Here is a 20717-nt window from a genome sequence, read left to right on the forward strand (position 1 = left end):
TCATGTGAAAGAAAGGTAAAATATTAATAAGTCCTGCAAACATACATTTTTACAAACTGATCTTCTTTTAGAAAATAATATCGTTACAAAATAGGTAATGACAATAATGTTTATGATTCATAAACAATCAATATAATGGATACAAAGTTCTAATTTATACACTTTATTTTCTTACCTCTAAAATAATCGAATAATAGAAAAAATTCATACAATTGAAAATATCATTAAAACTCTTTTAAAGAATATCACGTGTAGCACGCAATTTTTCACGCAATTGCTTCCTACTTTGTTGAATAATAATAAATACAAACTCATATTTTCTTCAAGCATCTCATGATGGTTGCGGATAATCTTTTCCTTCTGGTGACAATATACCTTCCTTGTATTAAAAAGAAATAACAATATAAATCATCTCTATTTTGTGAAGAAATAAATAATTCAGAAAATGACTGAAAGACTGTGTGCATCATAAAAATATGATAGATTAATCTCAAGTTCTGTAGCCCAAATCTACCTACTTTACGAAAAAGTGCCATCGACCCAGACAAACTTTTAACAGCATCACACGTACACGCTAAAATGCATTATATAAATAACAAATAAAGGAACAGTCTCTGTCTGCTTTTTTTAATAAGCTTCAATATCTTGCATACTTAACTTTTATTTTGTCAATACTAAGTTTACGACTAAGATCTTTTAAATGCCAGCCTTTTATCGTATTAGGTACCTTTTTCTTAATAGTAGAAATAGGAATAATATTTCAATACATTCATCCAAATAGTATTCCTTCCGCATACTGAGATGAGACCACGGCTTTGTCGCTTGAATGCGCTTTATGACTAAGCTATTACATATTACATTTCGCAAACAAGCAATCTTGATACTTTTAACATAAAATGTTATATTTTGTAAAGCTAACTAGCATAATTCACAAGAATATAATAATAATTGAATTTTATTAAATGCATTCATTTATCGTAAAATAAACGAAGATACACAGTCCCAATCATTTTATTTTCTAATTAAATACTTAAATTAATAGAAACTGTTTGACTATAAGAAAGTGACCATTTGTAGAAAAAATTATCTCATTAACGACAGCCAACATCCACTGAATATGACGTATTACACAATTAATATTTGAACTGTATACAAAAAAACATTGAATATCATTTTTTGAAACTGTGAGTACCTACGTAATTATAAATTGAATATAATATAAAACACTTAGACTTTATACGCCATCAAATTAAAGCAAGATTTAACTGTTATACTTGACATCAAACTCTTGACCCAAACGATGTTTCTTTAGTCTTTAATCGGATCAGCTTAACTCACTTTGAATTGAGGTCACAGAGAATCGGTCGGACATTATCGTACCCAATACAAAGAGAAGCAATCCAGATCACGAACACTAATTCCTTATGTATTTATTTCCATTAAGAGTACGTTTCTCGATTTATCTGAACTAGAAATTAAACACAGCAGCAAGAGGTTAGAAAGAGGGTTCTTTTGAAAGTCTGAATCTACCACTAGTTGCTTGCGGATTGCTCGCTTGCATTAAGGTTTAAGTCTTACTTTAGCACATTCGGCTTGAAATGAAAATAAAATCTTCTATGTAGCTACAATATTGACAATATTGGCAAACTTTCTACTTCTATAACATTGACATGCGGGTTTCATCATGTCATCGCAAGGACAGTATGTGAATAAAGTGCAACTCATTTGAGAATTTAAATTTATTACACGCTCTTGCTGTTCAATACTACATATTGAATTCTAATAGAAGTTGAAACTCAATCGATCGACGTCTATCTTGAAGTAAATATAAACGATACTACAACGATATCTACAAAATTACCTAGCATTCTAATCAAATATAAAAGCTGTATGTGACAACATTTGTCCAATTTCAGTTATCTATGCACACCAAATGTTAAGTTGATTAAAGACATTAATATTTTTATAGATTGGCTATTGAAACAATCAATCTTCCAAATAGCTCTTAAATGCCTATAAAATTTCACAATCCGAATTGTCGAAGGAAATTTTAATCCCCGCATTTGATTATTTTGTTTTGAACCTTCGTAATCCTCGCAAACATTCAATTAAGTTCACAATAGAATCACTATACGACGTTTAATACAATTAAACTAAAACAATCAGAATCAAGTATCAAAACTTTTCGAGCAAAACACAAAACAAGTGAATGAAGATCCGGTTCTTTACCCCTTCTCTTTCCTCAATAGAAAGTAGATCCTACTTTTAACGAAATGGAGACACGCAAAAAGAATCTTTATCGTATCGTCTGAAAGATCAATATTGAATGGATGGTTTTAAGCAATAGTGCATCATATTGAGTAATGTGTGTTTTTCGGTTAGTGGCCCAATCGTATGGATGTTTTGACTCCCATGTGACGTCATAACTTAATATGAGTCATATTATATGTACAAACTAAATATGAATGAGTTGTTTTTGATCTTTCATCATCATCATCATCAGCCAAGTCAATTGCATAAACAAATAGGCCCTTTATGCGGATTTGGGTTTTCTTTTCGTGATACAAATCTCGATTATCACATTAACTCTTACATATGAGTTATGATACTTTTAGTTATACGCCTAGGTACATTTTCAGTTAATTATTATTTTATATACGTATATACCTACCTACAATTTATATAACACATATTGTGTTCTATTCATCTTTCCAATGAAAAAAAAATCGTTTATTATAATTTTATTGTAAATATAAAGTCGCCTGAAAAATGTGTTTAAGCTAAAATATTGTTAAAATTTATAAACATTATTTCTTTAACATTTTCCTGAATCTTTTCTATTATAATCGTTACGACAATATTTTCTAAGGAAAAATTAACGAAAGTTCTTAGAAAAACTTCATAATGATGAGAAATAATATTTTGCAAGTTCCGAAGGGTAGAGTTACCATGAGCCAAATTATGAAAACCAACAGGACACAATGAAAGCCAGCATAACATGGAAGCGACTTTTTGTATAATCATTTTGATTATAATAATATGTACATGCTTAACAAAACCTGCTGAATGTGCTATTATTATAATAATTTATAATGTAAAATCTCACACAAATAAAGAATGATAGCAGTAGTTAAAGAAAAAATACAACTAAAATTAGGCGTTAACATAAACTTATGTTCTTGACAATAACAAAAAGAAATCTAATTGAATATCAATATCTATGTAAAATTTACATGTTACTTAATATCATGGGACTTAAATTTTGTGTAGCTACTAGCTACGAATCGATTATTGCCGTCATGCTTTTTTATTTAAATTAATTTCAATTGAAATTTTACAAATCATTACATTATATGTATTATGATTTTTCATAATTTGACTCTACATAGTATACAGTACTTTTTATATTCTAAATAACTATAATAACTATAATAACTATAATGTATGCATAATATTGCAGCATAGATTACGCTGAGTTGGCTTCCCTTTTTCAAGGACACTGTTTTACAATTGTTTTTCTTTATTTTTAATTCTTTTACTTTTTCTCTTGTGTGTAAATTTATGTAATTTTTTTTTTGTTGTTTAGTTAAGTTTTGTTTATTTTTTTTTGTATTGTATTGATGTTCTTTATTGATGTCCTTGAAATAAATGTTTTTTCTTTCTTTCTTTCTTTCTTTATAAAACAATACTTAAATTTAATTCCCAACATAATCCAAGAATGACAGCGAATAAAAAGATTCCTCCATACTTACATAGCCTCCAAACATCAGCTGGGATATCCCAAAGTTGCGTTAACTTGATCCAAACAAACTCGATCGCGTTGCAAATTTATATCATTCAAAATAGAACTCTAACCGTGCTAGTATTAAGGCTTAAATTAAAACAGCAAGCTTTCCGTCGAAGCATGAGTTCTTTAGAGCCTTACATAGGTACTCATGTAAAAGTAAAGCCAATCTATATACAAATATGGTATAAAATCCCTTACAGCGAATTAACTTTACAATAGTCTGATCGTATCCTGAGCTGATTTGCGAATTTAAGCCCTAAGTCAATGCATGAAAGTTTAATTTTGTGTGCATTAACGAAACGGAATCATGAAGTTTATGCAATTGTTATGTTTTATTATATAAGATGGTTTGTTGGTCCGTGGGTCACTCTTACTTGCAACGTTCAGTGCATTGAACGTGAACTAGATTTAGTGATAATTACTATAAATAGGTAAGTTTTAGACTTTATTAAATAACCTATTTCTAAGATTATTTCCAAGCCTCTCCTGTTTACACATAAGGGTATATTGTTTAAAGTTTAACAATATGTTATATTATAGTTTTATTCAAAATATTCATGTTACTATCGAACAATTCAAGTTACACTATATTTAAATGAACAAATAGGCTCTTTAATATTTTAAGAGCAAAGCTGCTCTATCCTACTTTAAAAATTAAAGTTCATCAAAATACATTATGTAATATATTAATCGATTATACAAAGTCATTTTTTTGACAAACAGATAACTTATCTTAAAATAGACAATATTATATTTTCTATAAGCCTTACAATAAAATATGAAGAGAGATAGATTGAATAATGAATTAGTCGTTTCCTGAAAAGCCACTAAAACCTTAACTACCTTATACATTCAACTAGTCCTATACGGAAATAATCAGGCACCAGATCTTAGAAAGTAGGAACCCTTAACAAACTTTGAACACTTTCTAAGCTGTCCTTTAGATTATAATGTATACAGTGTTGGAATATTTAAGCGTGACTCTACGCACGCAACTGGCTTTTTACTTAGAGGTTCATTGAATTATACGTAAATAAGTATGTCAATATTTTTATTTTTTTACAGTAATAGTGCTTATGAAAAAGTCATTTTCATTCATTTACCACTTATTATGAAGCCAAGAAGAGTCAATTTTCTTACTTCTTTCTTACTAATACTGCAGCTAACTATAGCAGAACGACTAATAAATAAGGTAAATTCTGCAATGCAATTTATACCTTATTTACAAAACTATACTAAACGATAAGGATCGATAAATATTAACTGTTAACATTGTCACGAATAACCTACATGATATATAAAACATGCAATACGTTTAATAAGAGATAGTCCCAAGGAAATACTTTCGAATAAATCGTCAATAACCCAGTGGCCTCTACATGACTTAATCCGGCCCTGTTACCGTCATAACACTGTTTTGTCACACGCCTACTCATTGTGTCCTAAACTAACCCGCTATAAGGACATAGTGTTACGACAGAAAACATTCATTCGCTTACAAAAATATTGTTCTTGGCGACGCTAAACTGCCTTTAATCGAATGTGCTAAGTTTAAGTGAATATTGTGTCATGGTGCATTTACATCGAACGAGCGAATGCTCATTCTAACCCTACTATGTCAAATTATTTTAGTGTAAACAGGCTTGGAGCATTCTTCCGTTGTTCTTATTGCGTTCGAAAATTATATGCAAATGTAAATAACTGAACAGTGAACAACATTGAATACGAGTTTTCGTTTACACAAAAAGATCACGAAAGAATTTTCTTGCTCTAGCTTCAGCTCTATGTTCGTTTGATGTAAATGCACAGTCACATGCCTCGATAGTATCAAAACTATTTTGGAGAAGCACCCACTTTAATAAAACAACATTGTATCAAACACAACATTAAATCAGTTACGTTTTTCCAATTTTATTAGTGACTTTAGGCAACTTTAATTCATAATGTATTTTCCTAACTGTTTTAGATGTCCACTGTGGTTTTTAAAAGGTTAAAAACTTTACGGAAACTGAAAAATAAAACGTAATTTAATTTAAAACGAGCTTGGCAAAGAAAACTTTTTCAATTAATAATTAAACATGCTTTCAGGAAACTAAGTTTTTCCTCAACAATTTTCTTCAAGACGTATCTATAAGTATACTCAACCGTTACTTTGTCAATGTCTTATTGAGTTTGTTAATGAATTCTGTTAAAAGGCATTACTTGCGCGCCTCAATTTGGTATTATAGGTAATTGATGTGTGAATAACAAACTTACAAGTGATATGAAAATAGAAATATTAACAACAAATATATTATATAATCTGTATTATTTTGAAACATTTTCAATTTAGATTTATTTATTTGTATACTAGATTTTCGCCCGCGGCTTCGCCCGCTTTGTCTAAAACGTAATAAATTATATACTAAAACCTTCCTCGTAGAGTAGAGTAGGTGATTCCTCTATCTATTAAAAAAAACGCATCAAAATCGATAGGGAGAGAGAAAGCGACTTTGTTTTATACTATGTAGTATGTAGTGATTATGAATTATTTTTATTACATATTCAAAATAATTAGCATTTTATTTTGCCCTTGTTTTCGTGTGTGCAGAAATCCACGAAACATTCTGTTAGATTCTCCAATGAAATTCAATATGAAAAGACCGAATTACGCTATGTCTTATGTGGGATTAAATGCAAATCTCCCACGCGCTAGATATGCTAATATTTTAATTAGTTTACATAATAATATTATATAGAGCATCTATGTATATGACAATAATTGTTCTTATAATTTTATTAAAGCAATATAAGCGTCTTTTTTTTTCATTGAGCTTTACATGTGATTTGAGATTTTTCTTTCATTGAGCTTTCGATATCATTTGAGCTTTTTGTTAAATTGAGCTTTTGATATCATTTGAGCTTTTTGTTGAATTGAGCATACATGTGATTTGAGCTTTTTGTTTCATTGAGCTTTCGATATAATTTTAGCTTTTTGTTAAATTGAGCTTTCTATATAATTTGAGCTTTTTGTTTCATTGAGCTTTCCATGTGATTTGAGCTTTTTGTTGAATTGAGCTTTCCATGTGATTTGAGCTTTTTGTTAAATTAAGCTTTTGATATCATTTGAGCTTTTTGTTAAATTGAGCTTTCGATATCATTTGAGCTTTTTGTTTCATTTAGCTTTCCATGTGATTTGAGCTTTTTGTTAAATTAAGCTTTTGATATCATTTGAGCTTTTTGTTAAATTGAGCTTTCGATATCATTTGAGATTTTTGTTTCGTTGAGCTTTCCATGTGATTTGAACTTTTTGTTGAATTGAGCTTTCCATGTGATTTGAGCTTTTTGTTTCATTGAGCCTTCCATGTGATTTGAGCATTTTGTTTTTGGTTGAAAGTTTGTGAAAGTAGAGGGGGATGATATAAATTGGGGCCTTATCCCCGATAGGATAGCCACACCCTGCATATTTTGAACTCTTCTCAAGTCTCAATGCCACAGACAGTCCTGGCCTTTGGCAAAACACCACTGCTTTTGACACTGTGGTCCCAAACAATGTGCGCACGGTTACGGCCCAACTTAAATGATGAAGGATCAACAAACTTATAGATATTATCATGAACACACCGACATATCAACACACATACAAACTTTCGTAGTGATTAAATAAGTGTACCACGGGCGAAGCCGGGGTGGACCACTAGTATAGGATAAAATTTCGCTCCATTAGTAATTTACCGCGAAAGTCTTAAGAAAAATTCTCAAGACTTATTCAGTAAGCGGATTGTTCTTTTCGATTCGAATATTAACTAAACGGAATTTCTCGAAATGATTTATGCGAAACAGAAATAGCCAATTCTATGAAAATATTCTCTAATGCTTGTTGATTAAAATAAATTTCATAATTAAACACTTTCAAGTGGTTAAAGGGCAAAAGACATCAATTAATTAAACAGTAACACCACAGTGAAATCTTTTCAGTATTGTTTTTATTCTGATAAAACAGACCGGTAAGTTCTGGGAAGAACTTTATTGAAAAATAGGTAGAGCTTTAAATATAATCCAGGACTCTACCCACTACAACGTATCATAATATTATGACCGTAATAAAAAGGTGTCGACACAATAACTGCAACCTGAAAATTTCGAATGCGAATTTTATATCTTAATAAAGATTTTTTTCAAGTTTAGTTTTATAATCTAAGGGCTGATTTTTCAATCCTTCATCATCATCATCATCAGCCCATATACGTTCCCACTGCTGGGACACGGGCCTCCTATGAGGGTACAGGCCACCACGCTGGCCAAGTGCGTGTTGGCGGATGACACATGTCGTTGAACTTTTTAATTCTTCGACATGTCGGTTTCCTCACGATGTTTTCCTTCACCGTTCGAATTAAAACATATTCGTCGAATAATGTATAAAACTACCATTTTAAAAACGTATTCTAATTGCCCGTTTTTTACAGTTTACGTGACAACATTATTGTGTTTTTAACTTTATTGGACGGATAAGTTTTAACCAAGCATTGAAAAATCGGCCCTAAGAATAATTTTTGTTGAGAAAGAGGCGGGCGGGGACAGAAATAAGACAGCTATTTAATTAATATTCCGCTTGTCCAAAATATGCCATCGTTAGAAGCTTTGTTGACAGGCGTGTCACATACAAATTATCTTAACAACCTCAACAACAAGGTAGTTATTAGTTACAGTCAATGCTAGAGAAAATTGTATTACAGTAAAAATACTTTGGAATTTGGGCCACTTCCAGTCTCTTAGTTCAATTAAGTAGGTACATAATAGGAACGTACTCAATTTCAAATTAAACGGCCCACAAAACTATATGCAGTTTGCATGTAATATTTATTGCATACCTATAAATGTGTTATAACTCATAGGTACTATATCATAGTACAGTAATAAAATTAAGATTACCATCCAACAATATTACGAATGAATTATTATAATATCTTCTATTATTCAACTCTTTCTTCAACACTTCTGACATAATAATTTGTCTACTTTCTTAGTGTGAACGTGATCTAATCCACGTTGAAGCATTCTTTGACTAGCATTTTTAATTTATATAATAATGGAAATGAGAATTCATCTTCTTTGACTCGTATTTGAAAAATAGAAAAAAAAATCATCAAAACTCCTTATAATATTTAAGTTAAAAAAATGTGTATCCTAAATTTTACAGAAAATTCGCAATGATAGCCCAATTATGTAAAATTTTAATTAATACAAAAAAAATATGAATACCTAAGGTAGATCATTTTTTGTGAAATAAATAATATACCTATTTCATGAAAACAACTATGTAATAGGTATCTTTTGCTCTGTGTCACTAGTTTAAATATTGAGTGAAATCCAAGGACATTAATTATATAAATTTAATGAAAATTAGGACACTAATATGCGAACAATATCACATAATCTGTATTCCGTTCACACTGTGACGCTTGCACTTATTTTTACCGTTATACAAAGTATATTATAATAGATATGACGTTTGTAATTTCTACCCAATTATTAAAATAATACACATTACATAATATTGTCTACAACATTTGTAGCTTCTTCGCTTATTTCTCTTTTGCTATACATATTTTTTTTGTAAGTATTTAAATGTTAACAAGCATGCTCCATTCTGTGTTCAATAAACGTGTATTTTATAAAGTCTACCCGCATCTTCGCTTCGCCTGGTAACTTTTTACCACTTTACTCACCTGATTAGGTAATACTTGGATAATACTCTGTGTCAATCACAATAAAGTAATGCCGTACAATGTTTAAAATACACTCACAACTAGTTGTGATTCGTAAATGCAATTCAAGTAAAATTGGCTGCAGAATGTACATAATTCTAATTCAATATTTATATCCTGTTTAAACAAATGTTTGTTACAACAAATAACATAAAAATGGGTGATACGGAAAATGCCGTTTCGAGAAGAGTCATTTAAAAAGTTATTATTTGTCACCTCTACTAATTTCGATTCTTTGAACGGCTGTCCACTCAGGCGCAGTAAACACAAATAGTGGCTCTCACTCACACGCACTCGACTTTTCTTTTGTTTTTCATAATAAATATAGTTTTTATTAAGTTGTGTCGTGTATGAAATTTATAATTATGTGATGTTATACCTAGTGACAATTTTCAAATAAGTGAGAATCAATGGGGAAAATTGAATCTCTACATAGTTATTATGTTTTACATAGAATAAGAAAATTTGGTAAATATATTTAAAATTGAATATTGTATTTCAAAATAAAAAAAAAACTTTGGAAATGTATCCAGAAAATATATCTATTGCATTTGGGATAAGGATTTGTAGAATTCCTTAATCTATGCAAACCAATAATAATTGTTTATCTACTTTTTAAAGCAATCAGCAAATAACAACAAAGGCCCACTAGTTATCGACCAAAACGTTAAACAATTTTAAGCGATTTTGATGATGATCGAAGGGAAGTAGGAAATTTCGTTAAAAGCCTTTTAACGACAAAAATTTACATGATTACATCCGAATTTCCTTTTAAAGTTCCCGAAAGCGTGAGGCGAATTCGTACATCATTACACGAAGCGTTTTAACAAAATAATGGGAAAACAGTGAACGTCATTCAGTTAATTTTCCGCTCTATTACACAAGAAATAGATTACAAAATCGAATGCCGGCTCTATAATTGTTAATTCATTGACAATATTCGCTTCATTTAGATATTTAATGTAAATATAACGCACCTTATCGTATTTGATTAAGGTTCAATTTGTATTGACCAACATCACGAAAGTGATTCGGCTCTAAGTAAAAGTAGAAAGCCTTAGAACAGTTCAACAACTTGGAATATTGTCGTAGGTTGTTACTATGTATAGAATACTAGTACTGGAATAAAAATAGCATAAACATTATACATTAAGCTTATTATGAATACGACAAACAATCCGAAACTTACTGTTAGCAAAAAATCTTTATGCATCATTCAAAAAGATTTCTTATGATTTATGTGCAAATCTGCAGTAAAAGCACATTTTGAATCACTACAACTTTTATCACAGCTCAATTTAAAATAAAGAGCCTAGCCTAGCCTAGCCGATAGAGTTACGTACAAAAACGACTTATATTTTAATTTTATTATTTCCACTAAAATTTTCTAACGATAAGACTGCCTTCTTGATTTGTACTAAATAATATTAATAACCTCATATATTACCAGGATACCATAAACAAAGAAGATGCTAAGCAGAGCGAGATGGCTCATGTTGGCGATTTCCGCCATGCTTGCGCTGCAGTCGCGAGGTGAAGGTGGCATACGTCTGCCAGACCAGCCACCACAGGAAGAGGGGAGGTCATTGAACTTCAATGATGATAATGGACGATCGGTAAGATATTGATCAGTTTATAGTTGTATATTAATTAGTTTTAGTAGTCCTGGTTCAGCTTGGAAGAAAGAAAATTCGTTTCCTTACTTCTTCATCAATTATCTGATGGGAGCCACCTACGTCTACTACTAGACGACCTATATTATTAGTGCTGTCATTTTTCCATACTAGAAATAATACTGCTTTAAAACATCATGGTAAGGGGACAGGAGTGTGCTCTGTAGATTCTATTCCTTAACATTTTTTTTTCATTAATTAACCTACACGAAAACGTAGCGGGCAGTTAATAAATAACAAATGATGTTTAACTGACTGTAAATTTGGTGCGACCAAGCAATTTCCCACCCAAATTAACAAAGAATCGTTCCTTAATTGTAATTTGTGGACACTGGAAGACCGTTAAATTTTTCCTCCAACAGGATTTTCTATTAGTTTTTTCTACATTACCTTACGTATTACTGATATATTACATATACACAGTTCATGTGTATATGTAATATATCAGTCATATTACATATATTACATATACACAGTTCATGTGTATATGTAATATATCAGTCATCTGGTTGAATCAACTTGTTATATCAACGTTTGGCCTAGTCATGCAATTCAATGTCGTCATTCAATGAACGCGCTCATTCAATCAAATAGCACATTCAAACGGTTAACGGTGCCATATAAACAAAACTATAATAAAATAATAATTTCTGGTGTTATAGCCTCAAGCAGAAGGACGTGGTCTTCTAGACTGGATAGGTTTAGGAGAAGACCAGGACCCTTACATCCAGCAGGCGACGCAGCAGTGTATTAGTGGAGACCTGGCTGACTGCTTCAAGGCTCAAGCATTACGGTCTTTTGACGACTTCTTCGATAAACATGCTTATCAGTAAGTATTGGTGCAAAATGTTTTAATTTGAACTGGAAGTTTGATAATTTATTTAAGAAGTTGATTTCTTTTTTTGAGAAAAACATTTATTTATTTATTTATGACACTTCATTGTAGGTACATGTAAGAGAAATTTAAAATAAATGAATACATAAAATTGTAAAGTGTACAATAGACGGCCTTATTGCTTAAAAGCAATCTCTTCCAGGAAACTATAAAAATAAATGACATGTAAGACATTGTTAAAAAGCGAGGGCGCATAAAAGATTGAAGAAACATTTGTCAAGTTATAAGTAGAAACTTGTGTCTCGCTGCGTTATTAGAGTGAACTCTTATCATTAAAAATACATTATTTATTTTTCCATAGTTCGCTAGAATAATATTATTGATATATTCTAGTTTGTTCCTAATGGAATGATAGAGAGAAACACATAAAATACATTAACATTTACACCGGTAAACATTCCCAAAACCTACGTTATTTAAACCTATTGAAGACCGTACTAAAACCTTAATATTACTAATTGAATGGTCTTTACCACGCTCAATTAGATAAGACATGGTAAATTCATTAAGAATTTTAGTTCTATTTGTGCGAAATAAGGGTAAGATTATCGCACAAAATTATTTACCCTCGTTAGTAGTAAGATGACATCGTATAGGCTTGTCAAATAAATCAGAATCCCTAAGATTAAGGATAATTGCTTCTAAAATTTCCTTATACATCTTAATAAATCAACGATCTGTAATGTCACTTTCATCAACAATTAATATTGATTCGACGTAGTAACGATATGCGAAAGGTTTTTAAAATTAGAGTTCAGTAATAGGAACCTTAAAAATTTGTTTGCCTTGTCTAATATTTGATTATAGTATACGTAGTATATTATTATTAGTCTGTGATTATAGTTATATTTTCACAGCTTAACGTAATGTATGAATATGAATGAGAATGAATGAATGAATGAGAACTTTATTGAATATTGTAATTTCAAATAATAAATTCCCCGTTAAAACTAATACCTGAAACTGCTACTCAATAGAAAATGAAGCAATTAAATAGTTTATTAAATATAATTTTCAAACCTCCATATTAAAAATCTTTATACTTACTCTATACTACCTTTATTAGAAGGATATGGTTCGAGGCAATCCCTATAAAAAAACCTTTTTCTACAGATTGTCAGATAATGCAGTACTCGTAAAAGTTGAATCGCAAGCAAGGGCGCTGTCTCGGGAACCTCCGGAGTTCAGTTCCCAGCCAAGGAGTGATGACTCTGATTGGGACGGCCTTGTCAAATATGGGTTGAGGAAAATTGAGAGGTAAGGATAATGAAACAAAGTGTTTGTAACATAATTTACACGTCTCTTATGTAATATAATTGAATAGAGATTTAAATCCGAGGTGAAATTTGTAGAATACTTAACGAAGACCTGATGAATGTACCTACTAAGGAAATAGCTACATACATACATATCATAATATTCGCTCTAACGACATAATATCTGGTACTTACTATAAACACTATAAATCAATCCTCTTAGTCTAATACATAATAATATCAGAACTGAATAACAGAAATAACGAGTACCTACTATTAAATTTACCATCAGCACGTGACGTCACATTCCCACTTCATTTTTAATCTGTTCCTTTTTATAGTAATGAATGTTCCGCAGGTTTTTACGATCAACCGCTCTGGAAATGCAGTTAGACAACGAAGTGACATCAAACGGAGTCATAGCCCCGCGTTTTATTGACGAGATCGCTGATGAAGTAGACATTATTGAGGACAAGAAGGCTTCCCCGTTCCGTGAGTTATATTTCATTTTTATTTGAAGCTTACGGCCCACAGTTTCGATCGCGTATTCAATTGAAATTACTATAGCAATGAGATGTTTTAGTAAAAAGTAGCCACTTTCTAGACTACTAACTATCTCTAAGCATAAAAGTCATGTCATAAAATCGTTCTGTTACGGCGTGAAAGAAAGACAAACAAACACACTTTCGCATGTATAAGATAAGCACAGATAATATCATACTATACTAGATATTAGTGTGGATTATGCATTGAAATTGAACGTAAAGCAATGTCTCCACTGTCTAGGCAACATAATATGGCTCGCAACACGTGGGTTTTATCATGTACGAAAGCATGGCACTAGTAGGTATACAACGTGTTGTTTTAGTTCTCAAAATCGGTCCTAATATGTTTCGTTATCGGCGATATTACGGATAGAGCAATCAATATTTTTAATGAATTAAGACGAGACTACACGTCTTTATGTCATATCATACTGCTCTATCAACTGCTTTATCATAAACTAGCTGTGTCGTGCGGTTTCCCGCGTGCATTCTGATGATATTCCTGTAAATTTTCATCCAAATCATCGAGTAGGTTTTATTTAAAAGACTGACAAGCATCCATACTAATATATAATTTTAGTATGATGATCCTACAGTAGAAAATTATACCTAGATCCGGTCGTCTATGATTAATTGTATAGGTATGACCTTAGAGTATGACACAATCTAATTAGGACTACGGGAGATCTCCCTAATAGATGTTTTGGGCTAGTACTACAAGTGAGATTGCGGGATATAAAGATAAAAACTCTGATTTATCAACCGCATAGTCGTAAAGTAAAACAATCTGTGGAAAACCTGATCCTCGTTCTAGAATTGCTTTTTGATTTAATAGTGTTTTATCTTGGCCGTAAATTTCTCATCTTGTATATAAACGTTGTACTCTGATTGTACAATATAAATAATATTTTTCATCATCTACCTAATTGAATAAAAATATATTTTTTTCAGGCTCCCAATATATTTTTAACTCATTTTCAAACGCCTTCAATAGTCCCAATAATGCCATAAAATTTTTAACAGTCAAAAAGATTTTAATTTTTTTAACGTAACAATTAAAATAAAATATTTGCAGGTCGTCACAAGCTCAAGAAGCTGATTATACCTATGCTGTTGATCCTGAAACTGTTCAAGCTGAAACTACTCCTCTTCTTACCTCTCATTCTTGGTCTGGCCAGCTTCAAGAAGTTCCTTGGATTCATGGCTCTTGTTATTCCTGGTAAGCTTAAATCATAGTATTCGTATGGAGATAATAAATAAGACAATGTATCTAAATAGTAAAAGAAAATTTGAAAAAAGTCACGTTGTAGAATAATTTTAAGTCGTTCTTACTTTAATCGATTCATCATGTAATTCAGAACAAGTATTTCTTCAGCTATCGTAAATATTGTAATTTAAAATACCACTCCGTTCCACTACAATTCATTTCATCCTATTAAAATTTTTATAGTCGTTTAAAAACAACATGTTCAGAAGTACTATACCTACCCATCGATACATAACTCTTCCATTAGGTCCTAATAAACCTATTTTTACAGGTGTCATCGGCTATTTCAAATTCTGCAAGCCCAACCTATCATCTCCATTTTCCTCTAACCATTTCTCGGCACCTCAATACTCGCCAGCTGGTATAGGAGTCAGCCCTTATAGAGAACCTGCACATTACGGACACTATGATTCCTATGTAAGTTATTAAGACCAGATTTTTATTTGCTAGTTGTCTAATAAGTCGTAAAGGAATAATATCTGATTGGAACATTCCTACTTAGCGAAAACATGCTTGTTACATTGTTAAAATTACTTCACTTGTACATACTTTGGACTTACATAAATGCAAAAAGTCTAAACGATAAAAATTACGAGACCAAGTGAAATTAAATGTTAATTCATCTGCCTACAGACTACTAATGTTAGCCACGATATTCTTTTCCAAAGAAAATAATAATGACATTCATTAGTTGTTTTTCAAACAAACATAGTAAAAAACACGTTCATTTATCATTCGGCCCATTGTGCCGATCCCAACGTGGATGAGATGCAAAACATTCCGTGATCTGACTAAAATATTTCTTTCAGGCCGGTCACAAATATGGTTCGGGCGTAGCGTTCCGAGATCACGAGGCGAATCCACAAGACCTCGCGTACCAGGGATGGGAATATAGAAATAAAAAAGGCTCAGATGACATTAAAGCTGAAGAAGCTTAAACTTTATTTAAAGAGTTGTATTCAATTAATGCTCAGGTTACCAGTAATCATATACATATTGCAAATTTAAGTCATATTAAATATACTCGTAGAAGTCTTAAAGGTGCCAAAATTAAGCAACATTCTAGACTATTTGTAAGGGTTGTTTCGCATAATAAAAGTGCCAAATTTATATTGCTATTGTTTCTCCCCGTATATTGTTATAATTATACGTAATATTTTCCATTGTAATTGAAAATACTGCGAATTCAGACAATGCTATTATCGGTAACGAATTCACTGGAATCCGTTCTTTTTTTTTTCAAAAATAATATGCTTAGAAACGACGTACAGAATATTTTTCAATGTGTACAATAAGAAGCCTTATAAATATTTTTTGTTGTTACTATACTCGAGTACCAAAAGGTACGAATAAGTGTAAACTTTATAAGTTTTTGTAAATAGAATCTATTCTTTTAATTTATAAGATGTTATATTTTATTGTAACATTATTTGTTTTATAAATAGAAATATAAGCTTTACATTATAATACTTCGTTTTATTTTGCCCTGAATACCTTAATTATTATCTATCCAATTATTATGTTTTGCACGCCTCATAAGCGAAGCGTTGAGGTGGGTACTACCACAGTATTACCATATTTCCTACAGTAGTGCGACGAATGTACTTGTGCAGAGAAACGGAGGGGAACTGGCGGGGGTCGGGCGACGCGGGCTGCGTAAAGCAAACACGCTTAGTTTGCTTTACCTAGCGCGAAAGGACGACGCAGTCGTATTTTTTGTGTAATAATTTTATTATACATAGGTACTTACATATTCTATTATGGCGCGCACAAACTGTTCCGTTTACGGATGTAAATCTACATTGAAATCCCAGAAGGAAACAATATTTCAGAAAGATTGTATTAATTGTAGGTATCTGTTGAATTAAAATGAAAGCTATGTATATGTTGTCCTCATTATTTTCTAATCAGATTGTACATCCCAATGCGAATGCATTACTTAGTTAAATGTTATAATATACAATTAAGAACATCCAAAAATAAAGTGTCCACGTAAATAATATTTAGCAGTGCAATATCTGTAATTATATATTTATGAACAAATAATTACATCAGATTTAATAATCGCAATTATTTTGAATGTACATATGAATAAATGATTTCATCATAATATTAATAATCACAATTGTTTTATTTCCCATTTGTTGCAACCCTAGCGTATTTTCGTGTGGCAGCGTAAGTACCTACGCTGGCGGCGGCATCGCGCGACATCAAAGGCGATTCCTTACTGTAGGAAATAATATTGTAATACTGTGGTACTACTGTCACTTCGCGCAAAACATCTGATTTTTCAAACTTAAAATGTCTTTATGTATCATACATTGCACTTGTAAGATAATACATACACACACATATTAAGAAAAAACACTATTTTTAACGTTCATGATATTTTTTATGTCATTTTTGTTATTTAAACTAGTTAAAAAACAGTTTAAAAAAGTTCTGTCTTGGACGTCCGTGTGTCTGTATGTGCGGATCCTTTTTCTTGTTAACACGATAGCGACCGAAATACTTTACTAATCGAGTCTTTTTTTTTCTCTTACGCTTGAGTATGCTCAGGAATAGAACCCTTTCATTTTTCAGGGTCTGATTCGATGTGGTTTAATTGTTATTAAATAAACAAAAATAATAATTAAAAAAAAATTATGAGGCGTGCACTTTTGGATTTTCCAAATTATTTGTTACTACCAATAGTTTTTAACGTGAGCATTAACAACATCATAATCCTTATCACTACCAAGGAATTCAATTTCATCTAAATCTTTAAGGATATATACGTCACTTCTTTCTGTATCTCTTTTATTTCTTCTCATATTTCTCGTCTGCAACTTTTGAAACGGCATATAATTTCTCAATACCTTGGAATTTTTTTTTGGTCTTCTTCTTTGATTTGCTTCCGTTGTGTATTTATCTTCACTTTGTCCAGATTGGAAATTCTTTTCCTGATTTTCGTATACGGTTGATATCGTTGGTGATCTTGTAGCTGGCTGTACGTATATTTGCCTATGCTTCATTCTATTCTTCTTTATTATCTTTTGCACTGTCCGTTTCGGTGACTTCTTTATCTTCTTTTTCTTGCTTTCTTGGTAAAGTGGCTTCGGTATCCGTAAGATGTTATCTGATTTGTCAATGAATGTCTTGTTTGGTACCATCTGCAACAATGTAGAAGTTTGTTGTTAAAAGATATAAATTACTCGTCGCTCTACATACTGCCAGTTTTACGGTGCAATTACATCAAACGAGCAAATACTCATTCTAACTCCACTATGTCAAATTAGTTTAGTGTAAACAGGCGTAGAGTATTCTTTCGTTGTTCTTAGTGCGTTCGAAATATTATATGCAATGTTCTAATACTGAACAACACTGAATACGAGTTTTCGTTTCCACTAAAAGATCGCGAAATAATGCTCTTGCTCTAGCTCTATGTTCGTTTGATGTGATGCACCGTTAGAAGAAAACGTATATCAAACGTTGTTAATTTGTTTCATCGTTTATTTTATTAAACTTTCTTTTAATGTGTGCAATAAAGAAATAAAAATCTTGTTAATCGTTTCAGCGGTTTAAGTTATGGACTGACCAGGTTTCTTTGTATAAAATTCGTATATAGTAAAATGGACGAGAATTGTCAATTGAGCTTATCAATCTTCATGTTACTTCAATACTTCATCGTATGTGTTAAGCCAATATAAGCCCAACTCTTACTTTTTTGCGCCTATCCAATTATAATAGCTTCAACGCATACGCGAAACAATTGCTATTTCTTTCAAAAGGAACCCTTAAATGAAACGACTCCACGCTTTACCATTTACCTTTATCCTTTACCGGATAATATCGCTGTACTTATTATGTTTTAAATATTCAAGATCTTCCTTCCAGGAATCGACTTCTTTACGTCTAATATTCTGCGTCAAAAGATGGAATTCTAAACGATGCGTAAAACAATTGATTATTAAAATAATTCTTTATTATTTACTTTTCATTCTACCTCACATTATTGAAAATTAGGCAAAGCCTAATTAGGCAAAGCCTAATCCTTTAAATTAAAGTACCTATCTACTGAATTTCTTTGCATAAAACCTCAACTATTCTAATATAAAAGAGACCACAGTTAAGAGAACTCACAGAAAAGACCGACTGATTGAATATCACTACTAGATTACATTTTTTACAATTGATTGCATCCAAACATTCTGAAATAGGCCCAAAAAATTCCTTTCACCTTTATCTTCAGTTCAGTCAGTTAACGTTAGGTAATTCTGTTAACGCTTCCAACTGTTCTTAGTTAATCAAATCACTTCAATATAATCGTTCAATACCTCGTAGATACATCTATAGACTATAGCTTCGCAATTCTGCTATTAATTAGCAGCTGTTAACACAATAATATGATGTACCATCTCATAATACAGTTTCATTATCTCAACTAACACATCAACCATTTATTGTTTAACCCATTGACCACCGAGCGGCCCGATCGGGCCGCGACACAATAGATTTTCTATTGTGTCTGTGATTCCGGGACTGTTAATTGAATCCAGGTCTGTGTTATCACGTAGGTACCTACTAAGGATTTTATTCATATCTATATTTTGTTTCGAAAAAGTTTTTATTAGTGTAATAACTTACTATAACTTTTAGAATATTTATGTAAAAGAAAGTAATCTTATTATTTATGACTAAATAAAACTTTTGGTATTTGAATTTTTATTACACATATTTTAATACAAGTTTATTCGAACATTTTCCATTTTCATTTTATAGGGTCCAAAAAAGAACAATTTTTTCTCGACGTCGTCGTATTGATGTAGATTATTAAATACATATTAACATAATCTACAAAAATGGTACATGAAAAGTTCAGAGAATTTAAATAATAATCGGGTCGACTACTTACCATGCTATTCCTCAAAGAAACGTAAGAAGCCACACCATTGTTTTGATTTTCCTTAAACACGGAAGCATTCTGTAAGAATGAATTTAATTTTAGATATTTACAACGAAAGCTTAATACGTTTGAATTTTGAAACAATGTAACCAAACCCTTCTTAAATAAAACATTTTCAAGTATAAAAAGAAAACCATTGAAAATTCAAAGTGATATTTAGTCAAATAAAAGGAACTTGAAATCCTATTATTTTATTACCATAATTTGAACGCATTTTTTGGTAAAGTCAACATTAATTGTTTTATTACAGTCATACAAGTATTACAGTGCATTAGTTGTATAAAGAATTAATTCATTACGAAATTTTGAGAGAGAAATTTTATCACAAGACCTACTAACTACTATGTACTTACATTATATTTATTTTTGTGAATAAATCATAAAAATCTGCAGTATTTTTTAACATAGATAATCCCATTCTAAAAACTTAATCTACATTTCTATCAGTTATTCCGATATTAACAAAACAAAAGCTATGAATATAATCTTTATAATCGTGCTATAACTGCCTAAAATTAGAACCAAACGAAACATCTCACCTGTATTAATTCATTTGAACATGACAAACTAAAAACATTTAAAAGTAACAGTAAATGTAACAT

At 31.1% G+C, this 20717-nt stretch overlaps 2 protein-coding genes across 2 annotated transcripts; one reads left to right on the forward strand and one right to left on the reverse strand.

Annotated features, from left to right (window-relative positions):
• Window positions 1–4144: 4144 nt before the first annotated feature.
• Osi2 (DUF1676 domain-containing protein Osi2) lies at window positions 4145–16637 on the forward strand. Its single transcript, XM_090115517.1, has 8 exons — window positions 4145–4218; window positions 10985–11150; window positions 11870–12036; window positions 13216–13359; window positions 13717–13850; window positions 14979–15122; window positions 15442–15587; window positions 15980–16637. Exons 2-8 carry the CDS (start codon window positions 11004–11006, stop codon window positions 16106–16108), a joined length of 1011 nt encoding a protein of 336 aa, XP_089971643.1. The 5' UTR covers window positions 4145–4218; window positions 10985–11003; the 3' UTR covers window positions 16109–16637.
• A 1216-nt stretch (window positions 16638–17853) lies between these two features.
• On the reverse strand, window positions 17854–20717 carry LOC149898197 (uncharacterized). The gene is made up of 3 exons (XM_090115518.1): window positions 20655–20717; window positions 20065–20133; window positions 17854–18322 (listed from the first exon to the last, which is right to left on the reverse strand). Exons 1-3 carry the CDS (start codon window positions 20715–20717, stop codon window positions 17855–17857), a joined length of 600 nt encoding a protein of 199 aa, XP_089971644.1. The 3' UTR covers window position 17854.

This window comes from Colias eurytheme, chromosome 23 (assembly GCF_061535395.1).
Source record: "Colias eurytheme isolate Ceu_HAF_F1 chromosome 23, ilColEury1 Martin Lab GWU primary, whole genome shotgun sequence".
In the NCBI taxonomy this organism is placed as follows: Eukaryota; Metazoa; Arthropoda; class Insecta; order Lepidoptera; family Pieridae; genus Colias; species Colias eurytheme.